The 14,285-nt window shown below is 45.2% G+C and overlaps 1 protein-coding gene across 1 annotated transcript in view; it reads left to right on the top strand.

Moving 5' to 3' along the window:
- Positions 1 to 1,549: 1,549 nt before the first annotated feature.
- LOC311118686 (spectrin beta chain, erythrocytic-like) overlaps positions 1,550 to 14,285 on the top strand; it is a gene marked incomplete at its 5' end in the record, with an annotated part of 40,221 nt that continues 27,485 nt past the window's right edge. The window contains 15 exons of the mRNA XM_084193474.1: positions 1,550 to 1,701; positions 1,983 to 2,156; positions 3,559 to 3,662; positions 4,092 to 4,172; positions 5,879 to 5,994; positions 6,204 to 6,316; positions 6,514 to 6,701; positions 6,906 to 7,023; positions 7,283 to 7,441; positions 8,521 to 8,823; positions 9,830 to 9,980; positions 10,534 to 10,673; positions 10,905 to 11,108; positions 11,281 to 11,556; positions 12,180 to 12,430. Coding sequence (XP_084049600.1) covers positions 1,550 to 1,701; positions 1,983 to 2,156; positions 3,559 to 3,662; positions 4,092 to 4,172; positions 5,879 to 5,994; positions 6,204 to 6,316; positions 6,514 to 6,701; positions 6,906 to 7,023; positions 7,283 to 7,441; positions 8,521 to 8,823; positions 9,830 to 9,980; positions 10,534 to 10,673; positions 10,905 to 11,108; positions 11,281 to 11,556; positions 12,180 to 12,430 — 2,530 coding nt within the window. The remainder of the gene's footprint in view (positions 1,702 to 1,982; positions 2,157 to 3,558; positions 3,663 to 4,091; positions 4,173 to 5,878; positions 5,995 to 6,203; positions 6,317 to 6,513; positions 6,702 to 6,905; positions 7,024 to 7,282; positions 7,442 to 8,520; positions 8,824 to 9,829; positions 9,981 to 10,533; positions 10,674 to 10,904; positions 11,109 to 11,280; positions 11,557 to 12,179; positions 12,431 to 14,285) is intronic.

Below are 14,285 nucleotides of genomic sequence, written 5' to 3'. Positions count from 1 at the left end.
GGACCAGGGATAAACATGGTACAAGCATTAGGGGAAGGAACACATGCAGGCAAGCAGGCCACACAGACACACAGACACACACACACACACACACACACAGACACACACACACACATTTACACATGTTCACTTGACTGAGTCGTATACAGCATGATTCAATTCATTTAAGCACATGGATATTGGTTGTTGAGTAGGAGGCACATCTGTCAGTTTATGCGTCCCAAATGGCACCCTATTCCCTATGTAGTGCACTACTTTAGACCAGAGCCCTATGGGCCATTTGGGACACAGACAGTGTTGAAGGGGTCTTTAAAGTGTGACTGTGAGCTCCTGATCCTAACCAGTAGGGAGACATAATGCCACCATGTGGGTAGTAGTCAGCCCAGGCTGGTCTCATAGACTAGACGTAACATAGTAAACGAAAATCCGGGACCCTCAAATTAGGATGATATTTTACGTTTGGTACATACAAAACATAAGACAGAAGGTTACTTAAGGCAAAAACGAAAGAAGGGTGGTTGGTCGGGGTGGATGGGTGGGTGTACACTCTTAGAAAAAAGGGTTCCAAAAGGGTTCTTTGGCCGTCCCCATAGGAGAACCCTTTTTGGTTCCAGGTAGAACTCTTTCTGGTTCCAGGTTGAACCTTTTCGGGTTCCATGTAGAACCCTCTTTGGAAAGGGTTCTACATTGAACCCAAAAGGGTTCTACCTGGAACCAATAGGGTTCTTCAAAGGGTTCTCCTATGGGGACAGCCGAATATCCCTTTTAGGCTCTAGATAGCACCTTTTTTTCTAAGAGTGTATAACGTGAACATCTAGCAACCCAAGGGTTGCGTGTTCGAATCTCATCATGGACAACTTTATAATTAGTGACTTTACAACTACTTACTACTTTTTAGCTACTTTGCAACTACTTAGCATGTTAGCTAACCCTTCCCCTTACCGTAACCTTAACCCTTTAACCTAACTCCTAACCCTAACCTTAACCTTAACCTTAACCCCTAACCCCTAGCCTAGCTAATGTTAGTGTTAGCCACCTAGCCACCTAGCTAACCTCAGCTACAATAAATTGGAATTTGAAACGTATCATACGCATTACAAATTCGTAACATATTGTATGAATTGTAATTTGTAATTGATGATGGGCTACCACAAATTAATACATACCATACCAAACGTAACATATCATACTAATTGTAGTGTCCCGGATTTCCATTTACTATGTTACGTCTACCCCTGAATCCAGGTTGGTAAACCGTAACTTACATAGCTCACAGTGCTGCTGATGTTCTTCCTCTCAGAGTAGGAACATACTTTAAAGCCTACTTTCAAAGGCCTTGTGGATTCTCATGTCTATTCTCAAGCTTCAAAAACAAATTGCACACACACGCACACATTTTCAGACATCATACACTCCACAGTGTTCTGCCTAGTGGTGCTTGTTTGAATGATTCCCAAATAAATAAACCGGTAACTAATAGGTTATTGCTGTGTTATTATTGTGTAATCTGGTGATAACTAACCCAGCTCCCTGTTTTTTCCTCCTCTAGATGAGCGTGAGGCAGTCCAGAAGAAGACCTTCACTAAATGGGTCAACTCCATCCTGTCCCGGGTCAGCTGCCGGATCTCTGACCTGTACCTGGACCTCAGGGATGGACGCATGCTCATCAAACTACTGGAGGTCCTCTCTGGAGAGAAACTGGTACGTGGGTATATGTGTGTGTGTACAGTGTGTACTGCATGTACCATGTGTGCATTTATGATGTATTGTATGTGTGTTCAGTAGCTTTTCTTTTGTCCCTGTTATGACAATGATCTGATGATGTCCAGATCAGTGTGGAAATACTCCAGTCACAATCTAATTTATCACTGCACTAAATAGCCACACACTACACATTATCTCCCCCTCTCTCCCTCTCCCTGTCTGCCCTTTCCTCCTCCCTCTCTCCCTCTCTCCCTCTCTCCCTCTCTCGCTCCCTCCAGCCCAAGCCCACTAAGGGTCGTATGCGGATCCACTGCCTGGAGAATGTGGACAAGGCCCTGCAGTTCCTCAAGGAGCAGAGGGTCCACCTGGAGAATATGGGATCACATGACATCGTCGACGGCAACCACCGCCTCATCCTGGGACTCATCTGGACCATCATTCTCAGATTCCAGGTGAGTTAGGATTCTTCTTCTTCTTCTTCTTCTTCTTCTTCTTCTTCTTCTTCTTCTTCTTCTTCTTCTTCTTCATCTTCTTCATCTAGCTAACCACTTAAACAACACAGGGTACAAAATGACCTCCATTTAAACCACCCTCTGCAAGCCTGGTCCCAGATCTGTTTGTGCTTTATAGCCAACGTCTATGTCCAGGTGGCAAGACAGCACAAACTGATCTAGGACCGCCAGGCTAGGTGATCTAACCACTAAAGACAACACTGGTTAGAAAATGAACTAGAACTCAACATAAAGCCCCTCTGCCAGGAGCTGTATACAGTCTGGTTTCAGCCAACAGCCAACAGCCGTCATTATCTGGTGCTAAAACTAAAACCACATCCCAAACAACAGGCTGATACTGTATTTATTTTTAATTTTACATGCTACTGTTATTTTTAGCTTTGCTAGTTCAAACAATATGGCCTAGTTGCTGCATTATTCACTCCTTTATAAAGGAGGAGAGGAGGAAAGAGTTGACTAGCTAGCCTCTGTCTGCATCCCTACGTAGTGTCAGAACAAACGAAGGAGAAGAGAAGCAAAGCGGTGCTAAATTTAGTCTCTGAGGAGCCGTACGTCTCACAGATAGAATCCCTGTTCTAATTACTGACAGTGTGTTGGTAGTTGGTGGGAAGATGGTGTCCTTGATAATTTACAGATTTAACATGCCCCGCTCTAACAATTTAACCAAGGTTTAAAAAAAATGTAAACCATGTTTTCAATTGTTTTACCCTCATAAGTCCTCATTACTAATAAAATATACTCTTCATATTTCAACCTAAAATAGGAAATAGGCAGTTTATGTCTAAACATTCTCACATTCTAAAATATACAGTATATATACACTACATATCAAATCAAATTGTATTTGTCACATGCGCCAAATACAACAGGTGTAGACATTACGGTGAAATGCTTACTTACAAGCCCTTAACCAACAATGGGAAAAAAAAGTAAGTAAGAAAATATATTTTTAGGGCCTTCCTCTGACACCTCCTGTTATAGAGGTCCTGGATGGCAGGACGCTTGGCCCCAGTGATATGCTGGGCCGTACGCACTACCCTCTGTAGTGCCTTGCGGTCGGATGCCGAGAAGTTGCCATACCAAGTGGTGATGCAACCAGTCAGGATGCTCTTGATGGTGCAGCTGTAGAACTTTTTGAGGATCTGAGGACGCATGCCAAATCTTTTCAGTCTCCTGAGGGGGAATAGGCACTGTCGTGCACTCTTCATAACTGTCTTGGTGTCCGTCAACATTTAGGTTTGTTATGTCTGTTTGGTCTCCACGTAAGAACTATCTAGTCTAGTGTCAATTCCATAGTCATTACTGTAGTTGACTCTCTGTCCCTCCTGTCACTGTCCGACAGATCCAAGACATTGTGGTGGAGATGGGACAGGGAGACGGGACTCAACGGGAGAGCCGCACAGCCAAGGACGCTCTGCTACTCTGGTGCCAGATGAAGACTGCCGGGTGAGATTTAAAAAAAAGCTCAAGCAACTTACAGAACTGTCAGCATTGACAGAGAAACATATATTTAGTATAGTAGTAGTATATGTGACCCATACGAGAATAGAACCCACATAAAGAAATCAGAGGCCCACACACAGAATATTGCTGCTCCTCAGTGCTTTATCCCTGCACCCAAATATGCAACATTTCGACTTATAGGCCTACAAAGTCTTTCTCAGGTCAACAGAACCCACAACCCTGATCTTGCCAACACCATGCTCTACTGAGACATTGGATTCACAAAGGGATCAATGATCAGGGTTGCCTGGATAAAGCCATGTTGATTAGAGATCAGTGTATCTTATTAGTCCTGTAAACTACTGGGATCAGTTTGTGATTGAGGTCAGTCCGTGACATTGACTCTTTGTCCTTCCTGTTGTGTTTCTACAGATATCCAAATGTAAACATCACCAACTTCACCACCAGTTGGAAAGACGGCATGGCGTTCAACGCCCTCATACACAAACATAGGTAAGAAAATATAGAATTACATATCATCTACAATAGCTGTCCCAGAGAGCAAAGCTGGTTGAATGATGTCATTGGTTACAACCTGGTTGTAACAGAACCAAATACACTATATATACAAAAGTATGTGGACACCCATTGAAATTAGTGGATTTGGCTATTTCAGTCACACCCATTGCTGACAGGTGTATAAAATCGAGCACACAGCCATGCAATCTCCATAGACAAACATTGGCAGTAGAATGGCCTTACTGAAGAGCTCAGTGATGTTCAACGTGGCACCGTCATAGGATGCCACCTTTCCAACAAGTCAGTTCGTCAACTTTCTACCCTGCTAGAGCTGCCCTGGTCAACTGTAAGTGCTGTTATTTTGAAGTGGAATCGTTTAGGATCAACAACGGCTCAGCCGTGAAGTGGTAGGCCACACAAGCTCACAGAACAGGACCGCCGAGTGCTGAAGTGCGTAGCGCGTAAAAATAATCTGTCCTCGGTTGCAACACTCACTACCGAGTTCCAAACTGTTTCTGGAAGCAATGTCAGCACAATAACTGTTAGTCAGGAGCTTCATGAAATTTTACATGGCCGAGCAGCCGCACACAGGCCTAAGATCACCATGCGCAATGTCAAGCGTCGGCTGGAGTGGTGTAAATCTCTCTGCCATTGGACTCTGGAGCAGTGGAAACGCGTTCTCTGGAGTGATGAATCTCGCTTTACCATCTGGCAGTCCGACGGATAAATCTGGGTTAGGCGGATGCCAGACGAATGCTACCTGCCCCAATGCATAGTGCCAACTGTAAAGTTTGGTGGAGGAGGAATAATGGTCTGGGGCAGTTTTTTATGGTTCAGGCTCCTTAGTTCCAGTGAAGGGAAATCTTAATGCTACAGCATACAATGACATTCTAGACGATTCTATGCTTCCAACTTTGTGGCAACACTTTGGGGAAGGCCCTTTCCTGTTTCAGCATGACATTGGCCCCGTGTACAAAGCGAGATCCATACAGAAATGGTCTGTCGAGATCGGTGTGGAAGAACTTGACTGGCCTGCACAGACCCCTGACCTCAACCCCATCGAACACCTTTGGGATGAATTGGAATGCCGACTGCGAGCCAGGCCTAATCGCCCAACATCAGCGCCCGACCTCACTAATGCTCTTGTGACTGAATGGAAGCAAGTCCCCGCAGCAATGTTCCAACATGTAGTGGAAAGCCTTCCCAGAAGAGTGGAGGCTGTTATAGCAGCAAAGGGGGGACCAACTCCATATTAATGCCCATGATTTTGGAATGAGATGTTCGACGAGCAGATGTCCACATACTTTTGGTCATGAAGTGTATTTTCTAAATATGTGGCTTTGGGTTGTAATGTGGTTGTAATGGTGTCAACCAGTTTGACCTGCTGACTCCTATCTATCTATCTCTCTCTCTCTCCCTCTCTCTCTCTCTCTCTCTCTCTCTCTCTCTCTCTCTCTCTCTCTCTCTGTCTCACTCTCTGTCTCACTCTCTCCCTCCCTCTCTATCTCTCTCTCTCTCTCTCTCTCTCTCTCTCTCTCTCTCTCTCTCTCTCTCTCTCTCTCTCTCTCTCTCTCTCTCTCTCTCTCTCTCTCTCTCTCTCTCTCTCTCTCTCTCTCTCTCTCTCTCTCTCTCTCTCTCTCTCTCTCTCTCTCTCTCTCTCTCTCTCTCTCTCTCTCTCTCTCTCTCTCTCTCTCACTCAGGCCAGACCTGGTGGACTATAGTGGCCTGAAGAGGTCCAATCCAACCCATAACCTGCAGAATGCATTCAATGTAGCAGAGCAGACGCTTGGAGTGACCAAACTGTTAGACCCTGAAGGTAAGTGACAATGTGCTGTTCCCTCATCTAGAACTAAGAACCGGTTTCCTGGACCCAGATTAAGCCTGGTCATGGACTAAAAAGCATACTCAATGGAAAATCTCAATAGAAAATGCTTTTTAGTCCAGGACCCTGTGTCCTTTCAAGTCTTTATGGGCTGAACTCAAGGTGATCGTCTAGTTCTTACTGACTGTCTGTCTGCACTACAGATGTGTTCACAGAGAACCCAGATGAGAAGTCCATCATCACATACGTTGTAGCTTTCTACCACTACTTCTCCATGATGAAGGCATTAGCGGTGGAGGGGAAGAGAGTTGGCAAGGTGAGGATGGGATAAATAATGCAGTGTGTGTGTGTGTGTGTGTAACTGGCATGTGTGTGTGTGTGTGTGGGTGTGCGTGCGTGTATGCATGTGGGTGTGTGTTTGTGTGTGTACGTACAGCCGTGCATGCATTGTTTCATGTGACAGTATTACACCACAGTGTTTGAGTAACCTAACCCTATGTATCTGTCCTCTAGGTACTAGACCATGCCATAGAGACAGAGAAGATGATTGACAAGTACGAGACCCTGTCGTCAGACCTGCTGACATGGATAAAACAGACCATCATCGTCCTGAACAACCGTAAACTGGCCAACTCTCTGACCGGGGTCCAACAGCAGCTCCTAGCCTTCAACTCCTACCGCATAGTGGAGAAACCACCCAAGTCAGTCACATCAACCTACCGTAATACTATATGCCTCAACTAGGGTTGCACAATTCCAGAAACGTTCCCTAAAAAATCAAGGTTTTCCAGAAATCCTGCAGGATTCCTGTAACTGCGAAACTGGGAATTTCCCCCATCTTTTAAAATAAGACATCAAGTTCTGGTTCTGACACATTGCTTATTGTTTTGTCTGTGGTGTTCCAGGTTCCAGGAGAAAGGTAACCTGGAGGTGCTGTTGTTCACCATCCACAGCCGTATGAGAGCCAACAACCAGAGAGTCTATACCCCCAAGGAGGGGGCTCTAGTAGCTGATCTCAACAGGGTGAGGCATATAAACTTGCAGGAATACTAAAATGAAGGGAGGTCAATTTAATCTAGTGGGCTGGTTCAGGACTTACTTATGCTATGGTGCATCTGCCAGAATGCACGAATGGAGGAGACCGAGGCAGTAGATCCAGTACTGGGTGATTTATTAATCAACAAAGACACAAGCACAAAGACAGAAGAATGACTGAATCTTAACAAAATCCTACAGTAGCCTGTTGACAGTGAAGTATAATCAACCATGTTGTCCTCTGCAGGCCTGGGAGCATTTGGAGCGGGCGGAGCATGAGAGGGAACGTGTCCTGAGAGACGAGCTGATTCGTCAGGAGAAACTGGAGCAGATGGCCAGACGCTTCGACAGGAAGGCTGCCATGAGAGAGACCTGGCTACTCGAGAACCAGAGACTGGTGGCACAGGTAACATGTCCACTATTATACACTGGGTGGTTCGAGCCCTGAATACTGATTGGCTGACAGACGTGGTATATCAGACCGTAACATGTCCACTATTATACACTGGGTGGTTCGAGCCCTGAATACTGATTGGCTGACAGACGTGGTATATCAGACCGTAACATGTCCACTATTATACACTGGGTGGTTCGAGCCCTGAATACTGATTGGCTGACAGACGTGGTATATCAGACCGTAACATGTCCACTATTATACACTGGGTGGTTCGAGCCCTGAATACTGATTGGCTGACAGACGTGGTATATCAGACCGTAACATGTCCACTATTATACACTGGGTGGTTCGAGCCCTGAATACTGATTGGCTGACAGACGTGGTATATCAGACCGTAACATGTCCACTATTATACACTGGGTGGTTCGAGCCCTGAATACTGATTGGCTGACAGACGTGGTATATCAGACCGTAACATGTCCACTATTATACACTGGGTGGTTCGAGCCCTGAATACTGATTGGCTGACAGACGTGGTATATCAGACCGTAACATGTCCACTATTATACACTGGGTGGTTCGAGCCCTGAATACTGATTGGCTGACAGACGTGGTATATCAGACCGTAACATGTCCACTATTATACACTGGGTGGTTCGAGCCCTGAATACTGATTGGCTGACAGACGTGGTATATCAGACCGTAACATGTCCACTATTATACACTGGGTGGTTCGAGCCCTGAATGCTGATTGGGTGACAGCTGTGGTATATCAGACCGCAACATGTCCACTATTATACACCTGGAATACACCTGAACACAGACAGCACATAACAAACATAACAAAACAGACATCCACTATTCATTTGGGGCCAATTCAGAGCTGACATAAGTGCCAATTCAGAGCTGAGATAAGTGCATGCAACTTGGACCTTCGCGTAAATCATTCATTAATGTCAGTGGGATACTTGTGTGAAAACTTGAACAGATCTCAAGTCAGAATACTTACCTGCCGTAAATATTAAGATAGACATACATAACAGTCTAGTCTCTTCACATCTGAAATACCTCCCACCTTCCACCTTCAGGACAACTTTGGCTACGACCTGCCGGCGGTAGAGGCCGCTAAGAAGAAGCACGACGCCATTGAGACGGACATCGCTGCCTACGAGGAACGCATCCAGGGCGTAGTGGCCATCTCTAAAGAGCTGGAGTCTGAGCGCTTCCACGACGCCAAGCGCATCGACGTGCGTAAGGACAACATCCTGAGGCTGTGGGATTACCTACAGGAGCTGCTGAAGGCTCGCAGGGCACGCCTGGACAAGAACCTCACCCTGCAGAGGATCTTCCAGGAAATGTTATACATCATCAACTGGATGGATGGGATGAAGGTACAGTAATAATAGTAATAATACTAATAATAAAAATAATAAAATAACAATATGGTCATGTAAGTCACTTCTATCCAAAGCAACTTACAGAATGGAAGATATTGACAGTGATGCATACTGTATTTACTATACCTGGCCCCTGCTGCAATCAAACCCAGAACCCTGGTGTTGCAAGCTAACCCACAACCCTGGTGTTGCAAGCTAACCCACAACCCTGGTGTTGCAAGCTAACCCACAACCCTGGTGTTGCAAGCTAACCCACCACCCTGGTGTTGCAAGCTAACCCACAACCCTAGTGTTGCAAGCTAACCCACTAAGCCATTGGAACCAGACACAGCATGGGCCAAATTATGAATCTGAAAAAAGCGTTCCATAGGGAAGCTGGCCCATTTTGACTCCAATGCTTCCCACAGTTGTGTCAGTTTGGCTGGATGTCCTTTGGGTGGTGGACCATTCTTGATACACACAAGAAACTGTTGAGTATGAAAAACCAAGCAGCATTGCAGTTCTTGGCACAAACCGGTGCGCCTGGCACCTACTACCATACCCCGTTTAAAGGCACTTAAATCTTTTGTCTTCCCATTCACCCTCTGAATGGCACACACACACAATCCATGTCTCAATTGTCAAGGCTTAAAAATCCTTCTTTAACCTGTCTCCTCCCCTTCATCTACACTGATTGAAGTGGATTTAACAAGTGACATCAATAAGGATCATAGCTTTCACCTGGATTCACCTGGTCAGTCTATGTCATGGAAAGAGTAGGTGTTCTTAATGTTTTGTATGCTCAGTGTATTTGCATACAGTATATAACTGCAGAAATACATTATGATAGTTTCCCCCCTGCTCAAGCAAGCTATGCTACAACATTCCTTTGCTAGGTTTGTCCAATCTCAATTAATCAACCTCTTTGCCACCCCATGCTTCTGTGCTTGACCTCCCCTCCCCCTCCACCTCTCCCCCTGACCCCTCACCCCTGACCTCTGACCCGGTGGAATGTCCTCAGGCTCGGCTGCTCTCCCCTGACTTTGGGAAGCACCTGTTGGAGGTGGATGACCTGCTCCAGAAGCATGCTCTGGTGGAGGCCGACATCTCTGTGCAGGCAGAGAGACTTCACAATGCCAACGCTGCTGCTCTCAAGTTTGCCAATGGAGATAGTAAGTGAAGTGCAAGGAACATTCCTATTCATTCCACTGTCCCTCTTAGCTGCCTGTTATGTACTCGGGCCGTACATCTCATCTAACAAAAGAGGGTAACACATTACATTAAATCCTTTAAAAGTATACCTTAATGTAAAGTGTAACCCAAAATATACCTTCATGTAAAGTGGAACACAAAATATATCTTAATGTAAAGTGTTACCAAAAGATATCTTCATGTAAAGTGTAACCCCAAATACTGTATATCTTAATGTAAAGTGTAACCCAAAATATATTTGAATGTAAAGTGTTACCAAAATATATCTTAATGTAAAGTGTAACCCAAAATATATCTTAATGTAAAGTGTTACCAAAAGATATCTTAATGTAAAGTGTTACCAAAAGATATCTTAATGTAAAGTGTTACCAAAATATCTCTTAATGTAAAGTGTAATCCAACTAAATGTCCTTGTGGTTAGAGTGTCCTCCCTGAGATTGGAAAGTGGGGGATCCATTATCACTGCATAACATTAAGTCATGTTTTGACCCACCTCCCCCCTCCCTCTCCCAGGCTACAAGCCCTGTGACCCCCAGGTGATTAAGGACCGGGTGCAGCACCTGGACCTATGTTACCAGGAGCTGTGTGCCCTCGCGGCCCAACGCCGCGCCCGCCTCGAGCAGTCCCGACGCCTCTGGAACTTCTTCTGGGAGGTAGGTAGTCTAGAGGCTGGAAAGATGGGCGGGCAACTGGATGGTTGTGCCCTTGAGCAAGGGACTTAACCCTTAAAGTCCTCCAGGGGTGCTGCACTGCGGCGGACCATGTCCTCCAAACTCTCTGTGTGCGTGTGTTTGTGTGTCTCAAGGTGTTTGGGATAAAAGAAAAATACAAATGTTAGTGACTCTGAGACAATTGACAATAAAGTATATTATGTCTTATCTTAGATGGCCGAGCTGGAGAGCTGGATCAAGGAGAAAGAGCACATCTTCTCCTCGCTGGACTACGGCAAGGACCTGACCAGTGTGCTGGTCCTGCAGAGCAAACACAGTGCCTTTGAGGACGAGCTGGGGGCCCGCCGTGCACACCTGCAGGAGATCATGGATGAGGGTGATAAGATGATACAGGCCGGACACTTCGGGGCGCCCCAGGTCAGTTGCTAGAGGGTGCTGGTAGAGGTGGTGGAGCGTGACACTTGCAACGGCAGGGTCGTGGGTTTTATTCCTGCTGGTGACCCCGTTACTTAAATGTCTGTCTGCACTACTTTAACTCGCTTTAGGTAAAATGCTAAATTAAATATATTGTTATTATTGTATGTATTAGGTTGGGGATTGCATGGAGGACGTGAGGCGTCAGTGGCAGCAGCTGGAGGAACTGGCAGTGTTCAGAAGGCAGAACCTCCAGGACACCCAGAGGTTCTTTCAGTTCCAGGGAGACGCTGAAGACCTGAAGGCCGGGCTGCTGGACGCCAAGAGGCAGATGACTAGTGATGACGTGGGCCATGATGAGTATACCACCCAGAGACTGCTGAAGAGACACAGAGACCTCCGGGACGATGTGGCTAAGAACGGAGCCACCATCGATGCACTGACCAAACAGGTGAATGAATGAGCTGACTGACAGAATGGCTGATTGGGGATGCGTCCAAAATGGCACCCTATTCCCAGGGCAAGTGGTGTACTATGTAAGGAATAGGGTGCCATTTCAGACGCACCTTGGTCTGTTTTACTGTGCTACTTAAAGGTGCAATCAGCAGTTGCTACATCCATTTCTGGATTTATAAATGAATGATATGCACCCAACAATTCTTGAAGAATATAACTTATAAATGCCTCATGAGCTTAGTTCAAATATAGTACAAAATATAAGCTTGTTTTACTCCAATGTTTGTAAACAAAGTAAAACGTAAACAAACACTGTATAGCCTAAAAACATCGTTAAAACTATAATGTTGATATCATGGATGGTCAGTCCTTGCATCCACAACTCTGTCTTTCGAATTTGAGAGTGGTTACATTTCTCCAGCCCCATCCCCCCGCTTTTTACCGAAACAGTGATGGGGAAAATGCTTTGTTATTGTTTCAACTGCTGATTGTCGCTTTAAAACCTATTGTGAGAGCTCTAGTGGGTAAGTTTTCCAACGTATTTATTCCAATGTATTTATATAAATTACGATGTATTTATATGGCAAATAAACCTCATATAAACTTGAACTTGACCAGGCGGCGGCGCTACCCGAGGAGCTGCGCAACACGCCGGACATCCAGAGACGTCTGAAGGACATCAGAGACCTGTACATGGAGCTAATGTCCCTGTGCGACCTGAGGCAGAAGAAGCTGGATGATGCCATGGCCCTCTACACAATATTCAGTGAGACAGACTCCTGCGAGCTGTGGATGGGCCAGAAGGAGACCTGGTTGGTGGGGCTGAACATACCGGAGAAGCTAGAGGATCTGGAGGTGGTGCAGAACAGGTACAAACCACAGTTATGATAGGTTAGAGAGGAAGTGGTGCAGAACACATACAAACCACAGTTATGATAGGTTAGAGAGGAAGTGGTGCAGAACACGTACAAACCACAGTTATGATAGGTTAGAGAGGAAGTGGTGCAGAACACATACAAACCAAGCTGCTTACATTGCAGACAAATTGCACAGATTATCAGATCGTATCATATTGTTTGGGTTCCTGGAATGTTAAACACGACTTCCACATTTGTAGAGATCTGATACCAATCATACAGTGGGGAAAAAAAGTATTTAGTCAGCCACCAATTGTGCAAGTTCTCCCACTTAAAAAGATGAGAGAGGCCTGTAATTTTCATCATAGGTACACGTCAACTATGACAGACAAATTGAGAAAAGAAAATCCAGAAAATCACATTGTAGGATTTTTTATGAATTTATTTGCAAATTATGGTGGAAAATAAGTATTTGGTCACCTACAAACAAGCAAGATTTCTGGCTCTCACAGACCAGTAACTTCTTCTTTAAGAGGCTCCTCTGTCCTCCACTCGTTACCTGTATTAATGGCATCTGTTTGAACTTGATATCAGTATAAAAGACACCTGTCCACAACCTCAAACAGTCACACTCCAAACTCCACTATGGCCAAGACCAAAGAGCTGTCAAAGGACACCAGAAAAAAAATTGTAGACCTGCACCAGGCTGGGAAGACTGAATCTGCAATAGGTAAGCAGCTTGGTTTGAAGAAATCAACTGTGGGAGCAATTATTAGGAAATGGAAGACATACAAGACCACTGATAATCTCCCTCGATCTGGGGCTCCACGCAAGATCTCACCCCGTGGGGTCAAAATGATCACAAGAACAGTGAGCAAAAATCCCAGAACCACACGGGGGGACCTAATGAATGACCTGCAGAGAGCTGGGACCAAAGTAACAAAGCCTACCATCAGTAACACACTACGCCGCCAGGGACTCAAATCCTGCAGTGCTAGACGTGTCCCCCTGCTTAAGCCAGTACATGTCCAGGCCCGTCTGAAGTTTGCTAGAGTGCATCCAGAAGAGGATTGGGAGAAAGTCACATGGTCAGATGAAACCAAAATAGAACTTTTTGGTAAAAACTCAACTTGTCGTGTTTGGAGGACAAAGAATGCTGAGTTGCATCCAAAGAACACCATACCTACTGTGAAGCATGGGAGTGAAAACATCATACTTTGGGGCTGTTTTTCTGCAAAGGGACCAGGACGACTGATCCGTGTAAAGGAAAAATGAATGGGGCCATGTATCGTGAGATTTTGAGTGAAAACCTCCTTCCATCAGCAAGGGCATTGAAGATGAAACGTGGCTGGGTCTTTCAGCATGACAATGATCCCAAACACACCGCCCGGGCAACGAAGGAGTGGCTTCGTAAGAAGCATTTCAAGGTCCTGGAGTCTCCAGATCTCAACCCCATAGAAAATCTTTGGAGGGAGTTGAAAGTCCGTGTTGCCCAGCGACAGCCCCAAAACATCACTGCTCTAGAGGAGATCTGCATGGAGGAATGGGCCAAAATACCAGCAACAGTGTGTGAAAACCTTGTGAAGACTTACAGAAAACGTTTGACCTGTGTCATTGCCAACAAAGGGTATATAACAAAGTATTGAGAAACTTTTGATATTGACCAAATACTTATTTTCCACCATAATTTGCAAATAATTCATTAAAAATCCTACAATGTGATTTTCTGGAATTTTTTTTCTCATTTTGTCTGTCATAGTTGACGTGTACCTATGATGAAAATTACAGGCCTCTCTCATCTTCTTAAGTGGGAGAACTTGCACAATTGGTGGCTGACTAAATACTTTTTTCCCCCACTGTATCTGTA

The sequence above is a fragment of the Coregonus lavaretus genome, assembly GCF_964263955.1.
Source record: "Coregonus lavaretus genome assembly, contig: HAP1_SCAFFOLD_2430, whole genome shotgun sequence".
Classification (NCBI taxonomy): Eukaryota; Metazoa; Chordata; class Actinopteri; order Salmoniformes; family Salmonidae; genus Coregonus; species Coregonus lavaretus.
The sequence above is the reverse complement of the archived record's forward strand: the minus strand, read 5'-3'. Positions and strand labels throughout refer to the sequence as shown.